General features: G+C 35.2%; 2 protein-coding genes across 4 annotated transcripts in view; one reads left to right on the top strand and one right to left on the bottom strand.

Moving 5' to 3' along the window:
* Window positions 1–27,587, top strand: part of Cortactin (cortactin) — a 773,732-nt gene that overhangs the window by 514,148 nt on the left and 231,997 nt on the right. The window lies entirely within an intron of this gene.
* On the bottom strand, window positions 20,243–26,140 carry LOC145680904 (uncharacterized). Its single transcript, XM_081752066.1, has 3 exons — window positions 25,914–26,140; window positions 22,755–23,214; window positions 20,243–21,294 (listed from the first exon to the last, which is right to left on the bottom strand). Exons 1-2 carry the CDS (start codon window positions 26,074–26,076, stop codon window positions 22,802–22,804), a joined length of 576 nt encoding a protein of 191 aa, XP_081608192.1. The 5' UTR covers window positions 26,077–26,140; the 3' UTR covers window positions 20,243–21,294; window positions 22,755–22,801.

The raw sequence follows: 27,587 nt of genomic DNA on the forward strand, positions 1-27,587 counted from the left end.
TCGTAGAGAAGAAACAGTGTATAAGTCATGATTATTCGTGAAGGGGCCCCGGGCCCCAGTTTTCTATACGTCGCCACTGATGAGTGGAAAAGAAAACTTTTCTGCGGATGCTGAATTGATTCCAAAAGAACTGGTTCTTCACACCTGTTTCCTTCTAAGTTCTATAGAGATCAGTATTGAAACCGGAAACTACTTGTTTGCACCACTTCCGGCTTAAGTACAGAGGTAACGAAGTACAAAAACCTTTCTTTTTTGTAGTCTGAGTTTATCCTAATAACTGCTTCTCGATGTTTCTTACACTTCTTGTTCAATGGAAATCAATATTGAGACCGGAAAAAGTTAATTTCCAGCTTAAATAGAGGAAAAGGAAGTTTCTACTTGGACGCGGAATCGATTCTAGAGAACTCCTTTTCGATTCGTTTTTGCTTTGTTGTTGAATATTGAAACTGCAAGTAGTGTTTGATTTCAGTACCTTTGAGAAACTGAATTGATTTCTGAAAAGCGCTTGTCGCTACATATTACTGTTTTTGTTTTATGGTCATTTCTGTTTAAACCGGAATTGATAATTTCTACCACTTCCTGTTTAAATAGGAAGATATCAGAGAGGTCAAAACTATTTTTGGGATGCTGAATCGCTTCCCGAAATCACTTTTCGATATCTTATCCTTTTTTCTCTGATACTTCTTAACAGACAGGCAGAAGAACATAGCAGTTCTATAAAATTTCAGACACTTATGCATAGGATAGTTTTGAAATCTGAAAAGGTAAACATACGAACACAGGCATATGAACATAGAACTCGATGACTGCACAAAATCGCTAATAAGTAATTTTGAAAAGACTTGAGCAAAGGTAGTAAATGAACATCTGTCTTCTTATAGATAAAAGTAATGTAATAGTAATAATAAAATACAGCTAGCCAAATATTTAGACGAAAGTGTCTTACTAAAATTTCGTATCGAAAGTATTTACTGTAAGTTTTAACAAGGAAAAACAACTTAATGAAAATAACTGAATATCACTGAAAAGTAAGGAATATAATAAACTAAACTTTAGAACATACAGAAAAGAGTTGAAATCCTTACCACAAAATTATACAGATCTTAACTCGGAGAGCTTCAAAATATAAGGTAGTAAAACCCATTTTTATATCTAACCTAAAGAGCAATTCTTGATTTAAAATGGGCATAAACTTTTTTCTTTTTTTTAAAAAAAAAAAAAGGAAAAAAATAATGGAAACGAGACGAGAATTGTTTTTACATTAGTTCTCATCTTGCCTTAGATCTAGTCTTAATAGTGAGTTAAGAATTTGAGTTTCCTTAGTTTTGTCTCGAATCTAAAATGTTTGTTCTGATCTCGAAGCGAGACGAGAAATTTCCCTTTCGTGGGCAACACTAATAGTACTTACATTAGTAACATTTTGTTTTAAATAACAGTTAAAGTATTATTATTTTCACGTGTATTATTTTTCAAGAGTTAAAATATCCGAATATTATGCTTGAATTTTTGGCTTGAGGACTCCTTACCTTATTCCAATACTTACAAGGTTCGTTTAAGAACGTAAGAGAGTTCCTGTGCATTTGTGTAAAAATATATACCGAATTGCAAATAACAAAACAACTAGTAGTGACATGTGTGCATCACGTGAATGAGTTTGTTTTTTTATGGTATGGTATTTTTACCATATTGAAACCGGAAATGGTAAAAGAATTCTGCTACTTTTGATTTTAGTATTGAGATTAGAGTAGAGATTGAATATATTCTTGGGACGCTTAACTGATTGCAAGAAACAGTTTTCCATTACCGTCTCTTCTCTATGGTGATTAACGTTGAATCCAGAAATGAATAGTTTCTGTCAATTCCGATTTGAATTGCGGAAGGGGTTTAAACCCTTTCTTGAGATGCTGAATTTTCACTACCTAACTTCATTTGTATCTTAGTAAAATTAACCACTTCCGTCAATATTATTCTTCATATTTTCGGTTTCAAGAGAGGATTTAGAGAGGAGATGGAAGCTATTCTTAAGACGCTTAAACGATATCTTGAGACGAAAACAAATTATTTCTATCTTTTACTGTTTTATCTCAATGTAGAAAAATACTAATACTGGAAGTTGTAGTAAATTTGAACCACTGATTGTTTCATTAGAAAGTTAAATACGCTGTTGGGACGTGTAATCGTTTCAAGAAAACCGCATCTCGCTTTTACCGTTTTTGCTCATAATGACCAATAGTAAAACCGAAAGTGGATAATTTGTACCATTTCCGGATTGAATAGCGTGTTCTAACAACAAATTAATTAACTAACTTCAGAGCCGCTACATTTTCGCCAAATTTAGTAATAATGCATGAAGTAGTTCTTGTGACTTTTTGTCTCCCGTACTGGCACTCACAATAAGTAAGGCAGGAATTCTCACTTAGTGGGGTGTTCAAAATAAAGGGATGCACTAAGAATGGCGATACATATTTTAACACAAACTCAGAGAGCATTATATTTTGTTACTCCACTGTTAGCGAAAGTAATTGCTTTAATTAGCTCCCTTCCCTCGCTCGCAAACTTCAATTTGTTCAGAAAGAACTTACACGCTGTAATAGATTTATTTCCGATTAAATCATTAAAATAATAAAATTTCACCTTAACACGAGTAGGAAATAAAGTTCAAAACCATCATTTTCTCTCCCTACATTTTAAAAATGGATGCAATAAATGTATTATATTGTTTAATAGATTTGAATTTAAACAAGTATTACTTTTTCATCCAATGGTGTGTATTATGAAATGTGGGGAAGTGTTGGAGGGTGTTGGGGCTGTAGAATAATATCCGGACATACACTTACATACACATACACGGACATGAATATTAAAAACTTTTTGGTAAACCAAACTCCTTAAAAATTTATATATAATATCTACTCTGGAGAATGAAGCTAAAATGATTATCTGTATTATACAGTATTCAATTTCTACTTTTATGTCCCACGCTAATGCACTGTGTGCTAAAGTAGACGGATTGTTAATGAAATTGAATGATGAAATACTTGGTCGGCGAAAATGTTGGAGAATACAGGACAAATCGGATAAAAAGCAGGCATCCACCACACTTTCTTGGCCGAAATCGAACCATTGAATCCTCGTAGAGGTGAGAAATGAAATGAAATATCTAGTTTAAGGACCCACGATTTTCCATCAAGGCTAAGGGAACCAGTGATTATGAGAAATGAATGAAAGGGGGAATGAAGAAAATGGGAGGAATGGGATATCCCCGAGAAAACCCAGGTACATGGTGCCTGTCCACTACAAATCTCGCTTGGGCCGAGCTGGGATCGAACCAAGGACACCACGCACCAGAGGTGAATGCTCTACTACTGTACCACTGCGGCACCCTACTAAAGATGAGCGCTCTATCGCTAAGCCCTCTTGTCCCAATGATTAGGGCCTATATATAATATACTATGCTATTACATATACTATAGTCAGAGCAACACAAATACAGAATATCATTCTCACTTTTAATATAAGATCTGAGGGCATTTTAAAAATCATAATCCATATTTGATGTCGCAAATTTTTTATATTACCTTACATTTGGGGGGCGGGAATTTAACATCCCACGTTTCTGCCAGGGTGGCTAAAGGACACGTGGGCCTAAAGTTTATAGTGAAATCCGACCGAACCAATTTTTTCGTTCAAATGTACCCCCACCTGGAGTCAAACCGAAGGCGAGCGTGCTTCCACCAAGGGGGGTTTCCACCTTACAATTTTGAAGACTTCAATAAACATGGTGACATAAAGCCTTAAATTTGTTTACTTGTATATTTTACTCTATATTTATACATGATTGTGTAACAGAAATCCAAGTTAGTTTCATCTGTACCAGGTCATAGTTCATGCTTGAACTTTTGACAGTTTTTAAAAATACACTAAAGAACTTAGATATAAATCACAAACAAAAGCAGACAGTTTTATTTTATTGCGATGATAAAGAATCAATTGTAAAAAAAAAAATCTCACATTGTCTTGTAGGAAGCAAACATATTCAAATATTCAGCGAGCCGGAGTTAAATAAGTAAACTCTGACCCAATCTCTAACGTGGTTTCTGGAAGTTGTATGAGTATGAGAATTACCTTGAAATGTAGAGCCTTTTATGACGAGTCAGAAACTAAAAGTCAACACTCTTTGACTTCTGACAGTATTCATGCCAGTCAAAATATTTATGGCGCAAACTGGGTTGCCTATCTTGCAGGCTATCCTATTTTGGCTTTCTTCATTTTACACAAAGAAGTAGTGGGGATACCAAACCATAGTCAACATACAGTATAGGTGGGTTAATGCTGTTTTCTATGGTGGAAAACGGAAAATAGTCTCTCGAACATAAAACAAAAAGATTTGAATTCGAATGTTTCCGATTAAATTTTCGCTCCAAATTTGAAGGGCGAAATACATTGTTACTTATTTTCTGTAAGGCCCTTTTGCAAAAGTATATTCATAGATTGTTTCACTCTCGTAACTCAAGTTGTATTCGAGATATAGACAATTTTTGATTTTCGAATTTTCAGCCAAAACTTCGAAATTCGAACGAATTTGAGGTTGACTTTTCGACTAAAGTTACCTTTGAATATGTGGTACCTTTGATAAAATCATCAGAGCAACCCATGTAAGAGCACATTTCACACCCTTATCCGGCTATATCCTTTGAGAAGATTGCGCCCAAGCACTTGAGGGGCATGGACAACCACTGTTGTTTTGTTTCAACAAAAATACACCTAAACATATACAATTATTTCCATTTTTCTTCTTTTTGTAAGATCTAAGTTTTTTCATAAATTGGTGAAAAATCCATCTAATACATGTTGATAGCCCTAAAGGACCCGGTTAGACCAGTTGTTGAATTTAGTCCCGTTTAGACCAGCAACGACCGCATTAGATCAGTTTGACGTCCTGAATAAACCATTTCGTCCCTTTTTGACCACTTGAATATTATAGTACCTCCGAAAACATCTGAACAGGACGAAAACGTCCTGTTTAAACCACTTTCATCTCTCCCTCTCTCCTCATGTACCTTATACAATGCAATTCACGAAACACAGGAATCATTGACTCCACAATCTTCACATACAGCCCCTATTCATCTTTTCGATCAACAGGTATTAACATTTTCCACTAGACCGATTACAAGTACAACATACCTACAGTACTAGTAAAGCTCTGATTTTCTCTCGCACTCTCGGATAGTCTTAAAACGTTGCTCTCAAGGTTTGTGATATTGAAAAAAGTGCATTCAGTGTTTTCTGTCTTCGCATTGTATCCTTTGAATGAAAAGCGTCCTGTGCGCTGCATATTTCTTCCATAACATCATTGAAGCGTTTTTTTCTCATTCTTGTTGCAGCAGACCGTCCAATACGACGTTTCTATAGTCTTAAAGATGATGAGCATAATCTGTTACGATCGAATGTAATGAGTTCCGCTTAGTACGAACTTTACAGTTTCGCTTCCAAAGATTTCAGTCTCAGTTAATGCATCTTCTATACTACATCCACTTACATATCTTCCTGCACACTGCAAGGCAACATTTACCATATGAAGATCAGTAAATTCTTCCGGATTGTTCACGCTGATCTCAGGGACAACACGGAAAATACCTTCGTCGCAGAATATTGGCAAGATTGGTTTATCTTCAAGCTGAGCACGCACATTTTGGAATTTATTTTTTAAAGTTATATATACTGTAGGGTAGTGTTCCAATACTGTTGCATGATATATTTGATTTGCAACTGCGGATGTGGCTTCTCTATTAAATACAAAATTTAAAATGGCCATGTAAATGAAAACAAGGTTTTTAATCAAAAAGAAAAAAAAATACAAATAAAACATGTGAATCCGCATACGAACGTAAATGTGGCTAATATAAGTATTTATACAAATATTTCTCGGTAATTTGGTAATTTCTTCAAATGCCACTAATCAAACAAATACCTATAATTTTTCCACTGTATAGTCATATAAAAATCAAATCACCACTTCACAACACTTTAGCACTTGTCGTTTCCAATCGTTTTCCAAAAGGTTCATAGTTAATTTCAATCACTTTTTACGAAGAAATATTTGTTTGAGTTTATGTCCGACTAATAGATCCATTATTATATAATTTTGCACATAATTCCAAACACTGATCACATAAGTTCAATTTAACATAGTCCACATTAACTTTGTAAATTTCAAATTTCAAGAAGGTTAGCCAATTAGATTAAGTCGATTCCATGTTCCTCCGTAGTATAAAGTTTTCGTTACCTATTACCCCCAGATTTTACATTATAGATGTCAGCACCTATTGGACTACCACTACCACCCACCTGACCGCCTGGAGGCCAAGGTCAAGGCTGGTTACTAAGGAAACAAAAGCTAACTAAACATTTCTTTTCAACTCTTTTTTTTTTTTTTTTTTTTCTTCATGAAGTTAAATAAAATCGCGCAACATATAAATTTTCGGGGGAGGCTAACATTTTATAGATAATCAAATATCAAAGCATTTTATTTATTGTTCATAATTTAATATTCCACAGTATTCACTTTTATCTCAAGTTCCCATCTTTCTTAGATTTGTTCGAATATTGTCCACATAAAGAAAAATTTTTTTTGAACTCACCACTCATCCATAGTATTATCTAACCTTACGTCGATTCCTGGGCCCAGTCATACGAATCGAACAGCTCTTACATTTTGTCATTGTAGAATACTATGTAAGACTGGCTGGTTTAACTTTTTCTTTCTAATCATCAAAGAAGCCAATTATTCTCGATAAGATGTGATAGTTACTGTGGAATAAAAAAAAATACTACAAAAAGTATAAGATAATACAACATACATCTTATACATATATAAGATCAATTTGTTAAACCTTTTTTTTTTTTCCAGATGACAATGATATTTACAATGAATTTGTACATAATTATCTTTACATCTTACGTGCTTTTCTCATTCATTTTGATTTCGTTCCCAATATTTTTTCAAATACATAATATGTCTTTTCAATTTCACATTAGGATTATCTACAAGTTGTACCCAAATAACATTGGGTGTTGCAAAACTGATTATTTCGAATGGACCAGAATAAGTTCTTGAGATTTTTGGGTTTACTTTCTTAAATAAGGAAGCTTTTACAATTCTTTTTACCATTACTTTATCATGAACATTAAAAGGTGGTTCTATATGCTTATTTTTATAAGCCTTTTCTTTCCTTATCCAAGCTTTACAAATATTTTCAGCAGCTATTTGGGCTAATTCCTCTTTTCTTTTTTCTTCCCCTAACAAACCTAAATTAATTTCCCATTTACAATCTAAGGGTGAATAGAATTTACGCCCCATAAAGCTTTCAGCTGGAGTTAACCCCGTTTCAGATATCACATTTGAATTCAAACTAAATTGAATTTTAGGTAATAAGTATGACCATCTAGTTTGATTCTCAGAAACGTAACATTTTAATATTGTCTTAATTAAATAATTTTGTCTTTCCGTTAAATTCGGGCAAGGATTGTATGGGGAGGTTGTAACATGTTTAATGCCTTGACTGAATAGAAATGTTTCAAACATATGCCCTACGAAATATGACGCACAGTCCGTCAGTAAAATATTTATCCAACCATATCTGTATAACATATTCTCTAGCTTATTTATAATTACTCGTGAATTTAACTGTTTTAAAGGTTCTAAAATTGTAAACCGACTAGCATTATCTGTGGCTACCAATATATATTTATAACCATTGCTTGAAGGCAAAGGGCCTTGTACACCAAGATGCCAAACCTGATTAGGTCTCGTATTACTTACAGAATAATAGTTTCCATATAATTTTACATTTCTACTTTTATTTTGTTGACAAATTAAACAGCTACGCACATATTCTTTAATTTCATCAAATAAGCCAGGCCAAGTAAACTTCGAAGCTATTAATGAACTAGTTCTTTTAATCCCCTGATGAGATCCTGATCCCAGTGATGATATTGTAATATTGTTTTTCTCAACTCTTCAGGAACTACTATATGAAGACCTCCGTGTAATTTACCTTTAGTTGTTTTTAATAATATATTATTTCTTAACTGATAGTTAGGTACAGATTCACCTTTTCCTAGTGTTTCTATTATAGGTTTCAATTCCTCATCTTTACGCTGAAATTCTTGTAAGGACTCATTCAACACAGGTATTGTCCATAAATTTAGCAAAATTACTTCAGTGGATTTACCATCTACATTTGTAATTACCGGTGAATTTTGATTGGGTGGACGAAAACCAGTACTATCCAGGGTCCTACTGATAAAATCAGCCTGGGTATTGACTGTCCCCTTCAAATGAATAATATCAAATTGGAATCGACTAATTTTTTCAATCATAGTCCCATACTTTCTTTGTCTCTTGTGGTTACGTAATATCCAACTTAAACTTTTTGAATCGGTATATACAGTGAATTTATTATGCAAATATGGTTCAAATTTCGAGATAGCAAGATATAATGATTTAAGCTCTAGTTCGTAAACATTTTTGCTCCAATCCGATTCTGGGACAACTTTAGTTTAGCACAGCACACACAAGTATACAGGTCTTAAAATTCCTTTTTCATCGTATTGGCTTAAAATTGAACTATAAATCTTTGTTGAAGCATCCGTATGAATTACGAAAGGTGCATTTAGATCTGGAACCCTCAAGATAACATGATTAATTATTGCTTCTTTAATTTTACTCAAAGCTTCATCCTCTACACGAGTCCATTTAAATGGTATTTTATTACTACGTAATCTTTGTAAAGGTGCTACTAGTTCAGCATAAGAGTCTAAATATTTTAAGTAATATCCCAGAAAACCTAACAGCTTGTTTAAACCACGCCTATTCTTGGGTTGAGGAAGCTCAGTTATTATTTTTATCCTGTCATCATCTATTTTCATGTTCCCATCACAAAATTCATATCCCAAAAATTTGAGCCTTTTTTGGAGACACCGTTATCCCCCATTCTCTCATTCTCTGTAGGACTTTCTCTAATAATAACTTATACGTTTCTACGTCTGGAGTGTGTATAATAAAATTGTCCCAATACAAATCAAAATGTTCCCCAATGAGATCATGGAATATTTTATTAAACAAATTAGCTAAGACAAAACTACTTTCACAATAGCCCATTGGAAGTCTTTCAAAAGCAAAAAGACGTGTCGGAGTAGCAAAAGCGGTATATTTCTTACATTATTCTTTAAGTTTTGTTTGAAAAAAAGCTTGGCGGGCGTCAAAAACGGTGTAAATTATATCTTTTCCTATGTTTCCTATTATAGTTTCCCCATTAGGTGCTGGATATCCCCCCGTTAACACCCTCCTGTTCAGTTGAGAGTAATTGATTACAAGGCGCTTAGATTTATCCTTGTTTACAACTAAGAAACAAGGGGAAACGTACGGTGAAGAATCTATTTGTTTAATAACACCCTTTTCTACTAATCCGTCCAAAATTAAATCCAATTCTTTTAGTTTATGTTTTGGAAGTGGGTACGGTTGCTGAAGGCAGGGACTATCATCAGTTAATTGAATTTCTTATTCATAATTTTTTTATAGTTCCTAATTCATTGCTAATAACGTCGGCATAGTTATTTATTAATTTACACAGATAATCTTTTAAGTTTTCATCATAAATATTAGTGTGTATATCTACTTTACCTTTTAAATTATAAGGTGATTCCATTTCAGGATCATCAAATGGCTCTGCATACACTGGATTCGGTACCACCTCTGAAACACCTACAGCTGAACCGGTTCCTTAGGTCTGCATGAAGGATAAACCATTATCTCGATCGTGTCTCAGATTGTACTCTTTCCCTCAGTCTTCTTTCTTCTGTTTACTGACTATTCCATGAGTCTTCTTCCCCATAGGTCCTTGTGACGGCTGATAACCACTAAATGTCACTGTATTAGGCTGAGACATATGAAGTTCACACTGATCACTTTGTACTGTCACACGATGTTTTGTTCTTTCATAAAGTTAATTGTTCGGTTCTTATAATCGATACATGCTTCATGCGCACTCAAAAATTGGCCGCCTAGTAAGAACTGCACATCTGGTATGTTCACTACATAAAACCAATCCGTATACTTTATCTTATTTATGAAAAATGTAAGTTGAACTGATTGAGTAACCGAAATGTTACATTGATTCGAAAGTTTTACTTGTTCATTCACAGATTTAGTTTTTGGCGTACACTTCTCGCTTATTCGCGCAAGATATTCAGTTCTGATTAAGTTCGAAGAACTTGCTGTATCAATATAACAAGATACAGGCATATGGCAAGCAGAAACTACAATTCGGATTATATTACTTTTACTATTATCAGATGTCACATAACACTTATCTAACGAACTTGATTTATTAGCACGAAAAGAGGATTGTTCAGGTTGAACTATACAATTTCGCCAAAAATGTTCCTTCGACCCAAATCTATAACACTGGACCTTTTGAGTTTGGTTTTGTTTACTTATGCCACTCACAGATGGTTCACGCACTATTTTCTGATAATCTCTTTGGTACTGCCGATTAGAGTCATATGATTCTGCAAAATTTAGCAGTTCTCTTTTTGTGTTAGGTACAGCTGTTAATACTAATAGTTGTCTAATTTCCGGAGTAACTAAATTTATCACCAAAGAACAAAATTCATTTTCAGGCATTCCCATACCGAACAAGGTTGCTACACTGCTCTTCTCATGTATAAAGTCCGTAAATGACTGTTTAATGTTCATCATTTGATATAATTTATGTTTTATAATTTCCGTTCTAACCACACTACTAACATATTTATTAACTAACGTGGCAAGAATATTGGTCCAGCTTGTACCGTATAGACTAACTGTTGCAAGTCTGTAAATACTTTTCCTGTTACACGATTTAACAAAAGAGTTAGATTGACATCTAAAGGTGCCAAGTTTTGTTCAATAAGGATATTGGCCTTTAATAAGAAATCACACACTGCAAAACCATCTTCGGAAGTTAACATGGGGATAGTGTTCACTTAAGTCTCTATTGCCTTAAATGCAGTATTTGAAATATGTGTTTCAAAATTAAATCGTGGACCTCTTTGCCCCCTATTTGTTTGAGAATAAGAGTCGCATGGAATTCTGGCGCCAGCGAAATCAAGCAAATCTTCCACTGGTCTTATTTGATTGATCTCGCCCCCCTCAACATTATCCCACGGACTCAGATCTATCAATTGACCGGTACTTTCCCTCGTAACACGGCCAAAAGTAGAAAAAGAAGACTGGTTAGGATTTACAATCCCCCGATTAAATATGGGTCTGCTAAATGACATTTTAAACTATATTTAGGCCTGAAAACAATGCTTCTCACTATTCAATGTCCAAATTAATAATTTGAAAGGTTTTGTTTGGTAGGTTAACAAGTCCAAAAGGGGTTACACGGCAAAACATTAATTTCTCACACTCCACCTTTAAATATTACTGTTCCCATTAACACACGTATTTATGGCCATATTGAGAAGCACGGATACTACGGAGGAACGCAACAGATGGTAACAGCCAGCACTCTTCACTGGGACATTATTCTAGGAGATCAGGGCATGAATTGCAGTCAATACAAGAGCTGGCCTGTGCTAATCGTTCACTTCACACTCAATAAGAAAAATGACGAATTCAGTTTCTTTGGGTTTACGAAATTCTGTATCAGGTACTGAATGATGCATGTCCTCAATCACTTCAAACTTTCTGGTAGAGTGGGACGGGTTGGTGGTTATAATTGTCTTCTGTGTTTAGCTATCTGCATTCATTGCTTCTGTTCATTCTGACCTCAAACAATGTTTTCTGTATACACTGATGGATCAAAACCTAATTTTATTTAGTTTATTTTGTATACCTTCTATGTTAGTTTCCTATATAACAGCTGCCATTTGCAGATGTCCAAAGGCTTCTTCTGATAGGTAATTTTCGATGTTAATAAGATTACTTGACCATGAGGAAACCTGTTTTGACACAAGAATGTTAAATGTAGATCTTAAAATTCACGAAATATTACGTTGGTATTGAAATACCCACCGCTTTTAAGAAATGTATTACAAAGTGTAATCGGCCCGAATTACAAATGTTTACCGAAGCTAAATTCATTCAATAGTGATCCACAATCAGAAATCAAAAATGATTTCTGCAAATCTGCAAACCACGAATTTTTCTTTGTTTTTAATACGGGATATAACATGGGGCCAGGATAATCTCAGTTTTCGACAAGTAACGGCAGAATACTTACGATAATGATTTAAACCTCTTCTTACATTTTATTAATGCAAAAATCTAATCGATCTTTATTTTGGCATTTTTTTAATATTCACCTCATTAAAAGAAAAGAAAAAATCGAACCAAATCTAAAATTGTAACACACTTCTCCTGACGTTTAATACACCTGACCAATAAGGAAAAAAAATAATAAAATGGAATAGAGAACCGAACACGAGCAGAAGGCGTAACACTTGATGAGGACTTTCTGAGTTGCGGAACAACTGATGTTTGCTGTCAGTGTGAGACACACAATTTTGTCAAACAACGTAAAATTGGTAGTTCTCTTTGTCATTTCCTTGGTTTTATTTATTTATTTTGTTTTCAGTTGTTTATTTGTAATTTCAAGCGACGATGAAGAAGAAATTATGGTGATAGTGAAAGAAAGAGAATTACGTGAATTCGCCATTGACACGTACATACCAAATAAAAGGTTCTCACCACTGCACTAAGTTTTCTAGTTCCCATTTTTTAGGTTTAATCGTGTCATGCTGCAGTTATTACAAAAACATTAAGTTACGAAATACGAACAAAATTATAATAGGACTTTTCGGAACATTTTGTCCGAAGAAAATTCTCCGAATTCTCCGAAGGGCAAACTGCCCCTTATTCATATTTTTCCTGAGATTATGCCATGCTATAGAATCATTAAATAATTTTTATGTACAAAAAGTGAACGAAGTTAATTAAACTGTATATGTAAAAACTCCTAGATAGAATCTCTCTCTCTCTCTCTCTCCCTAAGAGGAAACTACCCCTTAAGATGTTTTCGTGAAATATGATCTATGCCACATTGTAGGATTGTTAATGAAATATTTATTTATGATAGAGAATAGAATTGCCTGACTCAATTTGAGACAACTGACTGTAGAAAACTAACCCAAGTAGTAAACTATCCTTTTTCAACGTAAAACAATTTATGCTGTATTGTAATATGGTTAAGTAAATATTTCTTTGAGAAAGGAAGAAAGTCAACTGAACAGTCTTCCAGAAAACTGTACATGAAAGACAATACTTTAAAAAATAATAATAGAAAAGAAACAATTCTTCTTTAAAAGTAAATTTCATCTTAAGCATGCAAAATGTGTTATGTTTTAGGATTTTTAAAGTGTATTAATGAAATACCTAGGTATAAACAAATCAGTACGAGTCACTTTCGAGAAAATCGTCTGAAAGAAACTTATTCCCAACTGTATTTTGTAAAGTACCCTTTCTGCAATTTTCCAGACCAACGCCTTACAGAACTTTCTCATGGCTAAGCGGTAAGCGTACGCGCCTTTAATGTGAGAGACCCAGATTGGATTCTCTGCGGGAGCTCATCTTGTTTGTATCCCACGTTAAGGATTGTAAATCTTCGCTGCTGAATGAAATGCTAAACTCAAAATCCAATCCAATCAAGCAACAACTTATACTCTATTATAAGGTTGTTACGGCTCTTCGCTAACCTCACTCCCACTGTTCTGAATTTTAGCGAATAATTTAAAGACAATGAAAAATATTAAAAATTGAGAAAGTGAGTCAGGTAGTATCTACAAACCGATATTAAATAAACTAACAATGGTTTCCAAATATTTTCTGTTAGTCCAGAGATTTGGGTGCGCAGTGTATGATGTCATAATTGATGGACACCTAAATTTATACACAGTGCGAAAAGTCTTAAAAATGATTATAACTTTTTGTAATAGCATTTTGTAGGTATTTGTAGATTTGAAAAAATAAAACAAAAACAGTATACTTTTATTTTCACCCTTGCGTAAACTACTACTATTTTGGGGAGTTACGAAGCAAATGCCAACCTTCCTGGGCAATTTTACCAGGATCTGTAATTTGAAATTTCGTCCAGATATTTTGAACGGTTTGGCCTCTAGGCAAATGTAATCTCGTAGCCACAAGTGTCTTAACATCGCGCCTGTTAAGTATGCGACCACTATTTACTGTTACTAATAAAGTTTGTATAGGAATCACTAATAAAGTTTGTATTTTGAATAGAAAGGCAACGAGGAAGACTGCTCAGATTTGCAATATCAATGCGGCATCATTTCTGAGAAGATTCAGATGGTTTTTCGATTTCTCGTATGATACAGTAACGTAAGCATGGTAGTTTACATCAGCGACAGTATAGATCGACTTATTTTTAAAAATAGCCTCTGCAGCCTATTTGTCAAACATCTCCGAAGAGAATGTAGAAGAATAACGTCTATAAGACCTATTTGCTTCACTAAGCAACTATTGAAATTAAAATACTCGATCTACAACAGAAGTAAAAGAGGAAAGATTATCTAAAAATCTGAATTTTAGAAACTAATAAGAAAAGAGAGAAAATTAATACTGACAATTTTTAATCATACACCATTCGACAATTAAGTAATGAAACTGATTTTATTGTGACGAAACAGTGAATACAATCCGTAAATCAATATGTGCGTTCGAAAGAATTATCCCTCCTCTACAACCTGGCAACACCGCATTGTCACACGCGAAGCATGACGGGTAATATGACGCCATTACTAAGGGACCCTCATAACGCTAGCAGCATGAAGCAAAGAGCGAGTAAAAGTGCTACATAGACTGTTGATTTGATGCGGAGAGGGTATGGGGATACCAAGAAACTTCGACTTCAGAAGTCCAAAGTGAAGACTACTCCTATGTTTCTGCGACAGTTGTTACGGTAGTTGGTCGGCGTTAAATTGTGGTTTTCCCCGATGCCATATGGTGAAGATTACTGAGACGTTGTACTGGTTGGAGAGATTTAGAAATAAATCCTTTTTCTTCACTTTAGTAATTACAGTAGTCTCATATGTGTTCGGAAAGACATCGGTATGAGTGTAGCACTCATCTTTGATCTACGGGCTACCCCAGTTTCTATCTGCTCGTACCCGCTGTGTGATATTACCAACTTTGTATCACGTTCCGGAAACGGAAGCAATCAAAAACGGAGACACTCACAAAGTTCAAATATACCAATTGCCACTTCCCAAAATATCCGTTGCAGAGTACGGGAAAGTTTGACGCGTCTGTTATTTCGTATGGAGGATTCACAATTACGTGGTATTGGAATCACAATTTTTGTCGATGTACTTACGTATAATAAATATCACTAATTAGTATAGACATAAATTGAAATGTACTGAAATAGAAATTAAATTTCTTCATGCTTTAAAATCTAAGTTTACATGGTTATATTATTTAATCGTATACTTGAAAGGATACAGATCACTAATATCAATAGTTTTAATCCACTACATTCGAAAATCACTACACAAAGCACTTTTACATTTTACACTGAAACACATATATTATAGGAAATGTATTTAACTTCAGTAAAACAAAATGCTTTTTAGACCCAAAGAATTATTCAATGTAAACCATTTGCGAAGGACTTAGTAGAGTGAATTGACACTGGTCTATCCTTTACTGTTGTTTCATTCCTACTAACTACTTACTGGTTAGATGTAATTTTTTTCGGGGGGGAAGGGGGTTGAAGTTATTTGACCTTTAGTGTATAGTACTTGCGTTTCTTCAGGATAGAAAGCTTTTCTAGGCATATTACATTACTTAGTTGTTTGAACTTTCAGCACTCTGTCTCTTGCAGTTTGAGAAAACTAGGTCTTTCGAACCTAAAGTGTTTTACAGAGTACTCACTGTCAGAGCATACAGTTTTAGTGCTTTTTTATTTATTTATTTTATTTATTCTTCTGCTCATGTAATGGGTACGAATGCACATTCTATTTCACACAAACTCTTCGTCGCATCGATATTGAAATTTGACTGTCCTACACACACACACACACACACACACACACACACTACATAATGTATTCGTTGTTTTTCGCCCTGGCGCTGAAGATAGACTGACTCTTGGTTTATTTAGCTTGCCTTGTTGTGCTTCTTCCAAAGGGAAAATTTTGGGTTTTCTCACTCATCTTTGATCTTTGCGAACTGATTAACTAATTTACTTATGTAACTTAAATTTAGCTATGATTTCAACAGTTGGGAGGCGTTGTTCGGGTTTTTTGTTTCTTTATCACCAAACAAGAGAAAGTGAAAGAGTCCACTATAATATTGGATAAAGTCAATAGCTCTTACTCTCAAACGTATATGTATGTACATTTGCGAACAGAGAATTTCCAGGATTTATTTAATACGAGGTATATTGAAAATACTAAATTTTTGACAATTTCTTAAAGCACTATCAAGAGTGTCATACAGTAAGGGTATCATTCGTCCATTGTACCAGGGAATTTGTACCAAAGTGTCACACAGTGTGTACCCAGTTTTATTTAAGTGTTTTAGGGCGTTTCATGAAGAGAATTCGTCGTATTCGGCCTGAATACTCAGGGCTAGGTAGCTCGTTCCTTAGCCATGATAGGGCACACGCTTACCTGACAGTACTTATTCAGGAATATTTGGCCAAAAAAGCGCGTGTGTGTGTGTGCTGGACCCCCCCCCCTTCCCAATTCTCTAGATGTGTCCCTTTGTGACTATTTTCTATTCTCTAAACTAAAGTTTCTATTAAAAGGATGACTTTTTGACAGTGTTGAAGACATCCAAGCAGATGTGACAACGGTATTACAGAATATACAACAAACTGAGTTGCAAAGGTCATTCTACTTGTGTGATCGTGGAACTCGCTATAGTGATGCAGGAGAATTATACTTTGAACAATAAACAAGTATTATTACATTATCTATGTTTGGTCACAATAAAATTAGTCTCATTACTTAATTGTCGGACCTTGTATTTCCACCTCTCTAGATTTTGGTATACTTATTTAAACATTTTAACTTCTGCATCCAGGATTACGAGATAAAGAAAATATAGAAACAACAGCTCTACAGTATTTACATTAGTAAAAAGTTCTGTATTTCCTGACTTTTCGAATGAGAATCCAACACACTACTACTGAGCAAACACAACTGCTATATGAACACTCAAGAATTGGTATTCGTGGAATGTGTAGTGCTGCCATGTCAGATTGCATTTATTTACTAAGACCTATTTGTAATATATAGCAAAATAACCCCCATGACTCATTTAAACTGTGAATTAGTTTTAAAACTTCAGCAATAAAATTATAAAAAACAGCCAGTGAAGTGACCGGTTTCTTTTAGTAATTTTTGTATACACGTTTACAAGGATAAGTCCACGACAGAGGTACACTTTTTCTATAAAAAAGGCAGTGATATAAATATTGGGATAACAGTATGAAATGGTTATACAGGTATTGGGAGAACTTCCTACCAGTTATTTGGAGAGTGGGGGTATCATTTTATTTGTATGTCTATTTGCTATAGATATTTCACGTTATGTTTAACCACGTATGATTTTAATTATAAGATACCATTTTTAAAATGAAGGTAGGCCTCTATAAGATATAAATGTGAAATAAAGATATTTCAACAAAGATTGTTGTTAAAATTTGATGTTTGATTGGAGAAGACAGACCATGGTAGTATAAATGTAACTTAGCCAGCTGCATACGCACATTGAAAAGCTATTGCCAACAAAGATTCACAAGACATGCGAATTATTTTGTGTATTATTCCAGAAAAATAATGCCTATATTTCAAGAAAAGGACCTCGCACAATTCTTGTGGAAATTGGATTTCGGTATAATTGCTTGAAATCGTGATATGTTGCGGATATTCTGAGCTTGAGAAAAAGTCTCAATGGGCACAACCACCAGTCACTAACCGTTTGGCCACCACTTTTGAAACAGCCGAAGAATGATATTCTGGGATTTTAATGGAGTTACATGACATTGTGAAAAGTTTTAAATCTTTTCATCCTTAAAAAAGGTCACGAATGATCGCAAACATTCATCATTGGCTGTTTGGTGAAACACATACACCCTATGTGTATATTTCACTAGCATATGATTTTACTCATTGAAAGCAAGTATGATGATTACACCGACGTTTCGTTGATATTTCGAGACTGCTTTGGTGACTGTGATGGATGCACGTGTCAAGTTAAAGGTACAACAATCCTAGGCGAACACATTTGGATATTGAGAGAGGGATGTTAGTAACTAGACCTGTCGTTTAAATACTATCAGATATTCGTTTGTGAAAAAGAACTGGAAAACGTTTCAGTCAGAACGTTTGCAGCAGGGATTGAACTCACATGTCTGTAGAGTGCCAACTTAGTCACTGCACAACAGACAGTAGAGAACCGCGGCAGCTATGATAATAGCGAACACTGATATTAACATTTTCTTGCACAGATTTGCAATTTTCATCTACGCCCGTCACGTAAGAGGAATGACGTTCCTAAGTGATTAAACAGCCCGGAAAAGGGATGGAGAAAGTAGCGGCCAGCACCATTTAAGCATTGGTAACATCCCGATATTTTCTTTGCGGGACAAAGGAAACACCATAAAACTCTAGCCAGGATAGCCGGCCTGCGCTAAACTTCCCGATTACAAACAAATCCTCTATCAACTGACCTATAATGGCTCGGTAGCCACAACTTAATACTTTTTCTCAGGATCACATCATCTACAACATGTCACATTTTTATTCATTTCCACCGATATCCAGAATATCGTTATCTTCGGTTGTTTTTTAAAAGGTGTCCCTATTGTGGCCAAACTTTAATTGATTAGTGGTTGTGCCCATTGAGACTTTTCCTCAGGATCACTATAACGTATCACGCTTTCAGTCATTTTCACCGAAATCGAGAATATCGTTATCTTCGCCTTAAAACTGGACGGTTAGTGATTGGTAGTTGTGTCCATTCTCTGAATCACAATATCTACCACATATCACGGTTTTAAGCAATTCTTCCGAAATCCAATTTCCAATCATCATTCCGAAATCCAATCATCAAAACAGCGTTCTAAGAGTTGTATGTTAGTGCGCATACTATAATAATTTGAATTTTTTTATAATCATTTCTTGTCCCAATGGCTGGGTTTAATTTTTCTTATATATAATATATAATTAACACCAGTCTTTCGTTTCATAAATTGTTCCTTTGTTATATATTTGTAAACAGTTATATAGTATGTTCGCAGAAATGTTAAAACCGTGAAGAATTTTACCACAACCGAAAAATCTCTTTGATGCACAATGTTGTTGAAAACGTTACTCCTTTTTTTCTTAAATGAGTGTTAAAACCCCAGGCGAAAAAGCAGGCACCTGTACATGCTATGTGTTACAGGCGCCTGTAATGCTCTGGAAATGGAACACTGTTTTCCACATGTACATTGTATGTACAGAGTTTCAAAACATGTGCTTCACAGGTATTTAACAGGTGCTGAACAGGTGTAACACAGAGAAAAGGGGAAATCGAATTTGTAATGTATATCGCATGTTAATCGCATGAAAATCGATTAACATGAACATGAATTGACACTGACACCTGTACATGCAATGTGCACACAACATTAATAATGGAAGTACATGATAGCAGAACATGCAAGATACATGTTCGATGCACACTGCAATAACAGTCTTAATGTACATGCAATGAACAGGTATTCGACACAAGCAATGTACATGTCGCATGTACATATCAGTTCCTGACGCACAAAATCTCCTCTGTACAGATCCGATGTACATGCACTACATACATACAGAACACATGCAGTGTATATGTCTCAAGTACATTGCATGTACAGAGGGGACAATGTTGCTGTTTACATGCAATGTAAACATCCATGACGAACAGACTGGTACATTTACTTACTGTACGGAACACACCTCTCTGCATGCAGGATATTGCTCTTACTAGTCATTATATATGAACAGTAATATTGCTGGCAAGCATGCACAGAGCTATGTCTCGTAAAGCAAGTACATGTATCAATCTGTTCGTCATGAACGTTTACATTGCATGTAAACAGCAACAATTTCCTCCATTTTATGGCTTGTCAGTCCTTGAAATCATGATCGTACTGAAATGTGAAATATGTTTTATAGTACAAATTTAGAATATTTGTAGAACTTGCCCTATAGGGTCATTTTACTTTATGTTGTATGTTGTTGATATGAAATTTAATTAGAATAATAATATTTGCTTTAGATGTTGGCATATACAAAAATGAAAATGATGAATTTAAAGCTACTTCAGTTTTATTTCTCTTAAAAAAGTACAACTTTCAACTTAAATTGCAGCATAAACTTTTCTGCTATTAATACATCTGTCAAGTAGAAGATTAAAGGAGAATCCGTAATGAATTACAATATTTATAGCAATGCTTGTAAATATATACATTAAGCATAGAAACTATTGAAGGAAAAATTCAAAATAAAATTATTTTCTTTATTAATATTTCGTGTATTATTTCAAAAAATAGTTCTATGTACCCTTTGAATCAATACAAGATAATTATCAATATATAAAACAATCTTTAATTACTGTTATTTACTTTTCAAAAGGTAGACGCCAAAGAAATGCATAATTGATTGGGTTGCAAGAAAATATACTAACTGGTACTTACATCCGCATTTAATCGTCACATAAGTGATAAAACAGGTACTTACCCTGTCTCTGTAAGGTTTGAAGGGAGAAAATCGATATTAGGAGGTATTAAAACAAATCAAATTATATAACTAACATGTAATTTAAGTTTTAATGTCCAATGGATATGCTCTATAGGCTAAAGGAAACGGATGACGAATGAAAAAATGTGGAATGTGAAGGTAGGAGGAAATGGGAGAACTTGGGCAAAACACACGAAACCATGTTGTCTACAACCACATCATAAGTTATCAAACCAGGGACTTCACGCACCAGAGGTTACAGAGCTACCTAATGGCACAAACAACATCTTGTCGAAGGGTGTTTTTTATTGATCCATGTCCACTCACTGATGATGTACCAAGTTCTTTAGTGAAAAGAGCCGACATCAAATTACTTGTCAGTTTTGTTGGGCACTTGTTTGCAGCAGCTAGACACTTTACAAGTACTGATGTTTTAATTCTTATATCCGGATAATCTACACTCAATGTAACTTCATTTGAAAGAGATGTACATGGGTCAGCGACCTGTGGATTTAAAGAAAATCATTATAATACAAATTATGATCCTTTCCAGTGGTATGTTTCTAGAAAATAAAGAACCCTAACGGCTTAGGTTACGATATCATAGCTACATTTTATGATTCATACACAGCTCTATTACCTATCAAAATAGAAATGTGCCCTGGAGCTGTGAAGGCTGAAATGAAATGCACCGCCAATCCTTTCACCAAAAATCTACTCCCACCTTAGTAATAGTTATTGTAATAAATGATAACAATTAAATGGCAATGCCACGACCGCATAACGTTCGTTAGTGTAGTATTCAAGAGACGCGGATCCAAATCAAGTAGCTGGCTGTCACCCAAACCAGTCTTTTCAGAAGCTAATCTGTTTTCACAGGGTTACGTCTAGCAAACGCATTTCTCAACCTTTTTGACTAAATCTACTTGTAAATAGTGCATAGACAAAGTAAAAATACTTTATATTAGTATATGTACTCCGATACTATCAGGTCACACTACGTGCATTACAGGTTAGTAATATGAAAGAGAAGCATCTGGTCTAAAAATAGTGCTTTCAACACATGCTGTGGCTCCAAGAACATAATTATGCAATACGCTTTGTGATTTCATTCACTGTGCATAAAACCTTGTGTTTTAATATGCACGACAGTGGTTAAATCACTCTACGTATACTAATAATTCAGGACTGGGGCTCATGCGATTTAAAAATGAAATGAGATCTTTGGGCTTTACGTCCCAAACTTATGCCGGCTAGGCTAAAGGAGACGGTGATAATGAATGAATAGAAGGGTGGAATGAAGAAAATGGGAGGAAACGGGAGAACCCCGAGGAAACCCACGCACACGGTGTTTGTCCACCATAAAGTTTACTTAGGCGGGAGCTGGGATTGAACCCGGGACCCCAAGCACCATAGGTTAACGCTCTACTACTAAGCCGTCGCGACCCCTCATGTAATTTAAAGTGACAGTAGTACATTAATTACAAGGGCACATCTGTGTATATAACTCTACAGCGTTAATGGTAGTTTGTCAATTGGACGACTCTTGCGCCCCTATGGTTAATGTACTATTATAGGTATGTGGGTCACTTTAAATCAAAGAGCTTCTTTAACTATTACCGGCAGATGAAATCACAATCACAGCATAGCTTCCCCCCCCCCCCCCCCACAAAATGTGTAGAAGTATGCCACGCATTTAATCGTCTCGTGGCAAATAGATCAGAAGACCCTCTTCCATACTATTACACATTACGGATACGTGCTTGCACATTACTTTCATCACGTGAAGCTAGATTATATAACTACTACCACTTAAAATAACTCAAACTATATGTAAGATTTTCTATATGTGATTCAGTAGACCATTTTGTGTACGAGTATCATAAAACTATAATACAGCTAATGAATTAATGGTAATAAATGATATTCATAAAAAAAAAATATATAAAAAAATAGCTACTCACGCTTGAACAATTTGACTACATCTGTAGATTCATTAGAATAATCAGCATCAATGAGATCCAACAAATTTTTTAACAACCGGTGGAACAGTCAAACGCTTTTCAGAGGACGTTGATACGCACTGTTTTTTCAATGCTGCCACAACACATTTTTCTTCTTGTACTTGCTGTTTCAGGTCTTCGATCTGCTTTTCTAACTTTTTACAATTCATACACACATCGATTCCATTCGAATCATCTGCTTCTGCTTCTTTGGTACCTTTTAGGGGACTTTCAGGAAGCTCTTGAGGAAATCTATCACCTATACAAAATGCTTCTTCGAATTCTTGCCGTAGTCTACGTTGCTTTACTTTCGGTGGTGAATTTTCATCTTGGGAGTTTTCACCCAAACTTCCATTGCTGTTTTCATCAGCACTTTCTTCAGATGACTCATGTAGTTTTTTCTCACAGTCAGATTTTGTACCTGTAACGTAATAATCAGATCATAATGAACGCTAAATAAATTTAAGACATATTCGATACCAGAACAGTCTAACTCAATCAATTTTTAATTTCCGCATAAAAACGTAAAGTTCTATTTCTTCTCATACTAAGGTAGCTTAGGTTTTGTTAGGTTACATTCAGTTAAAGTACGGTGCTGGTTTACTTTTGCCGCATTACGTTTTGGAAGTGCTTCAAAAGACATATTTAACCCTTTTACGTTCTTGGGTTTTTGAGGTATTTTTTAGACTTTCACTCAAGCAGCTACTGCATCATCACTATTTATTTTAGGATCATGGTTCATACCTCATTCTCTTCAGAATAGAGCAGGCTTTCAAATGGTACCATTTATATGCCGATACCATATAGCAGGAGAAGGAAAAACTGAGGTCAAAGGGAAAATTTCGGGGGGGATTTTTTTCACACTTTGGACTCCTCTGGAACGGCCCTGTGTAAACGTAGAGATCTGAAAAAATGATAAATACTACTTGGTAGACTGAATATGTGTACCAAATTTCAAGCTTCTATCTTGAATAGTAAGGACGGGAGAAATTTTATCAAGAATCCCTACAATGCCCCCAGGTTACCGCAAAAGACCCTGATCTCAGGTAAAAAATTTCCTGAGACATCCCTATTTACCCTAGGATAATAATCCGCCAATTACTCTCTTCAGAATAGAACTGCCTTTCAGACGGTACCATTTACATGTCTCCATCATGTATCTGAAGGGGAAAATCCCGAAGAAAGGGACTTTTTTTGGTTAAATTATCCTTTTTTTCAACTTTTTTCCCCTCTGGACCCACCTGTTTTAACGTAGATATCTGGTAAAAAAAAAAAAAAAATCTGATAAATACTACTAGGTGGACTGAATGTTTGTGCAAAATTTCAATCTTCTAGGTGCAAAAGTAAGCCCGCCAAAAATTAATGAAAATAGGCCTAACAAACGAAAAAATATGTTTTAAAGTTATGACGTCATCACCTCCTATGTCTCGACGCAGGAAGGCGTGAAGCCATATGCAACATGTCTTACAATGCCTCTAGAAAAAAAAAAAAAAAAACGGACGAAAAAACTCAAATAGGAAAGTTAAAACGCAAAGTACCATAAAACACCCGTATGGTACAAATTGTACCATAAGACCGTTAAAGGGTTAGAGAGACCATATGTTTGCAAGCGATAGAATTAAATACAAAGAAATACACCAGTATTTTAGATTTAAAAGTGTAGGGTTACTACTGTGAAATCATTACAAGTGTTCTACGACCGATAAAATAAATCCGTTGATGACTGACTGACTCTATCGGATATTATTTTCCACCGGGATTTATCTTGGCACAATATACAGAAGCCGTATTTTTCGTTTAAAAGTGGAGCGCTACTAGTATGAAACCATGACAAGTGCAATTGAAACTCGTATTATTATTGTCAAAACCTGTTTTTAGTACTCTCACTTATGCGTATACCCACGGTCGTTGACGCGCCTACTTTCTTCGCCCCCTCGCTAGTGACGGCCTCCCAGCTTGACCCTACCCTGAGTCGGCTACATAGCATTTTAGTGCTTTTTATATAGTAGCCACCTAGCACAGGTATTCCTACGCTAGATTGGTTTTCTGCACTATAGTTTTTATGCCACACATCCGGACGTTAAATATATACGCAAATCGTAAAAGAATTGTAATGTTTCAATAATCACATCTGATGGCGCCCTTGAATTTTAGCTATGCCAAGTGAGATATTTTCATGTCGCCCAGCAGAAACCATTCAAGAAACAAAAAGAAGGGGATTAGAGAAAGAATTATACTTTTTCAACAATTCTTTTGAGTGATGTGCGAAAAGTAAACCTGCAGGTAACATACAGTCATCGCAGTTAGTTACCTGTACGGTTTCGCTTTACACTATTGCTACATATACCTTTTTATCACACACACACGTTATATATATCACTGACCGGTAACATGCGCTTTGTGACATTGATATCACCATTCACTTCGTTTCGTAGAAGCTCTTTGCCTTGACTCGGCACTAGTATTTGATTTAGTGGCACACTATTAATAGTACATTAAAGTGAAAGGGCGCATGAGTACTTAAAAACAAGAAAACTATCATTATAGATGGAAAGGGCGTTAACAAGCACTTGCATGCGCCTTTGTACTTTAATGGATTGTTAATAGTGTGTCATTAAATCACTAGCTGAGCAAAGGAAAAGACTAGCATTTTCCTTTTACCAATTTCACTGAAATTCAATAGTTGGCCTTTTCTCATAAATTTTACATTTTTCTGCATATATTTGGACCTATTCTTCGATAGACAAAGAGTTAATGGGTATGCATTTTAACACCAGATAGCCTAATCATATCCACTGTTTGCTTAATACTTTCCACAAATTCCAAATGACACAAGTGCATTTTCTGAACTTACTGAAAATGAAATATTGAAATTATGTGTTGTAGAAAAACGTAAGAATCTGATGAAATCCTTTTGCTTTGGGACATATCTATTAACATTGTAGTAAGTAGGCCTACGTTTGTTTTACATTGATAAAACTTCATTCTTGTATAAAGTGTAAATGTACAATTAATAGATATAACGCGTAAAAAACTCAACTTACAACTATGTACAACATATATATGTATACTCTTTAATACTCTATGGATATTATACTCTTTAAAAAATAACACACTTACCTACGTAGATTAGTTTTCCATTGTACAACTTCTGGCCCCGCCACGTGAACTGGTAGGTTTTATTCACAGACAAAACAGTTTCTTCAGTGCATTTCGTACGATGGAGAACCGATTTTTGGCCGTTAGGCCATTTAACTAAACAGGTTTCTTTAGATGTATCCATGGGATCAAAGCTAACTAATCTTCTCAAACAAATACTCGTTGCCTTGTTTCCGCTAATGCGTGTTCCTTTCTTCGTTCCCGCTAATTTGTTTTGTTGGGAACAGCAAATACGCGATTCCTTACACCATTGGCTCCTGGATATGTGACGTCACGCTGAAGAGCGGAAAATCTTGTCTTCTGCTTCCGTGGGTCGTAAAACTTATTATTATATTATTTTTTGTCTTCTGCTTTCGCTATGCTTTTTTACACTATGAATGGTACTTTAGTTTTATTAAGTAGGCCTATTAAAGTTATTTCACGTTTGTTTAACTTCTTGAAGAATATAACACATTTTTCATTAATGGTTTTCAAAACCAAGTGCCTAAAATGAAATGTGTGCTTACGTGCCACAGATATTCTGCATGTGTATAAACTACATACTGTACTGTAGCCGCAAATTCCGGGGGAGATGAGGGGGACATGTCCCCCAAAAGTTAGAACTGAGAGAAATTTTCCCCAATAATCCAATTTCAAAACTATTATGGTCAGTCGTTCTTTCAGAAAATGTGTTCCGTGGGGCACAGTCGTTCTTTCAGAAAATGTGTTCCGGGGGGCACTGCTGGTACTATTTTACTTGTTAGTATTATATTATAGACGTATTATTTTGATCTCGTCCGGGGGGGGCACTTTCTGAGCTCGGGGGGGCAGTGCCACCCAGAAACATGTCGGCGAGAAGCAATATTGAATTCAGGAACTTTCTCCGGAGGAATAATTACATGTTGGGGATATGTCGGAGAAATTCGTACAGTATTAATAACTTGTGGTTTTCTTATGTATCTTTGAGGGGATATTTTTATCTCCGTGGGAAAATTACCACCGGAACACCCATAGATTCAACACTGGGGAGAAGTGTGATGGTTTATAAGCATCATTCTCATCTCCCCCAGAATATAAGCTGCAAATTACCCCCTTCCAATGTTGAAGATAAGCTTTACGCCGTTAACTGTAGCCATAACCGATACATGCTCTGTGCATGCCACATGTATCGTGCATGTACAGTATTCGCATACATTTATCTTTCAGCATATGTTTTGCTTTCCATTCCTGAAACATGTAATCTGTATGTGTTTCAACTACAGATATGTACTGTTGCCATCACCGATATATGCGGTGTACATTCAACATGTACCGTGCATGTACAGTACTCGCATACATTTGTATTACAGCATATGTTTTATTACGTTTCATTTGCCTGAAACAGAGCACACATACTACATTTGGTCTGTATGTGTTTCAACTCCAGACATGTACTGTTGCCATCACCGATATATGCACTGTACATCCAAAATGTATTGTGCATGTACAGTATTCGAATACATTGATCTTACAACGTATGTTTTGCTCCGTTCCATTCCTGAAACATATAACACACATGCTACATGTATACTGCATGTGTTTCAGCTACAGACATGTATTGTTGCCATCACCGATATATGCAGTGTACATTCAACATGTACTGTGCATGTACAGTAC

The sequence above is a fragment of the Thermobia domestica genome, chromosome 3 (genome assembly GCF_964235325.1).
Source record: "Thermobia domestica chromosome 3, izTheDome1.hap1.1, whole genome shotgun sequence".
In the NCBI taxonomy this organism is placed as follows: Eukaryota; Metazoa; Arthropoda; class Insecta; order Zygentoma; family Lepismatidae; genus Thermobia; species Thermobia domestica.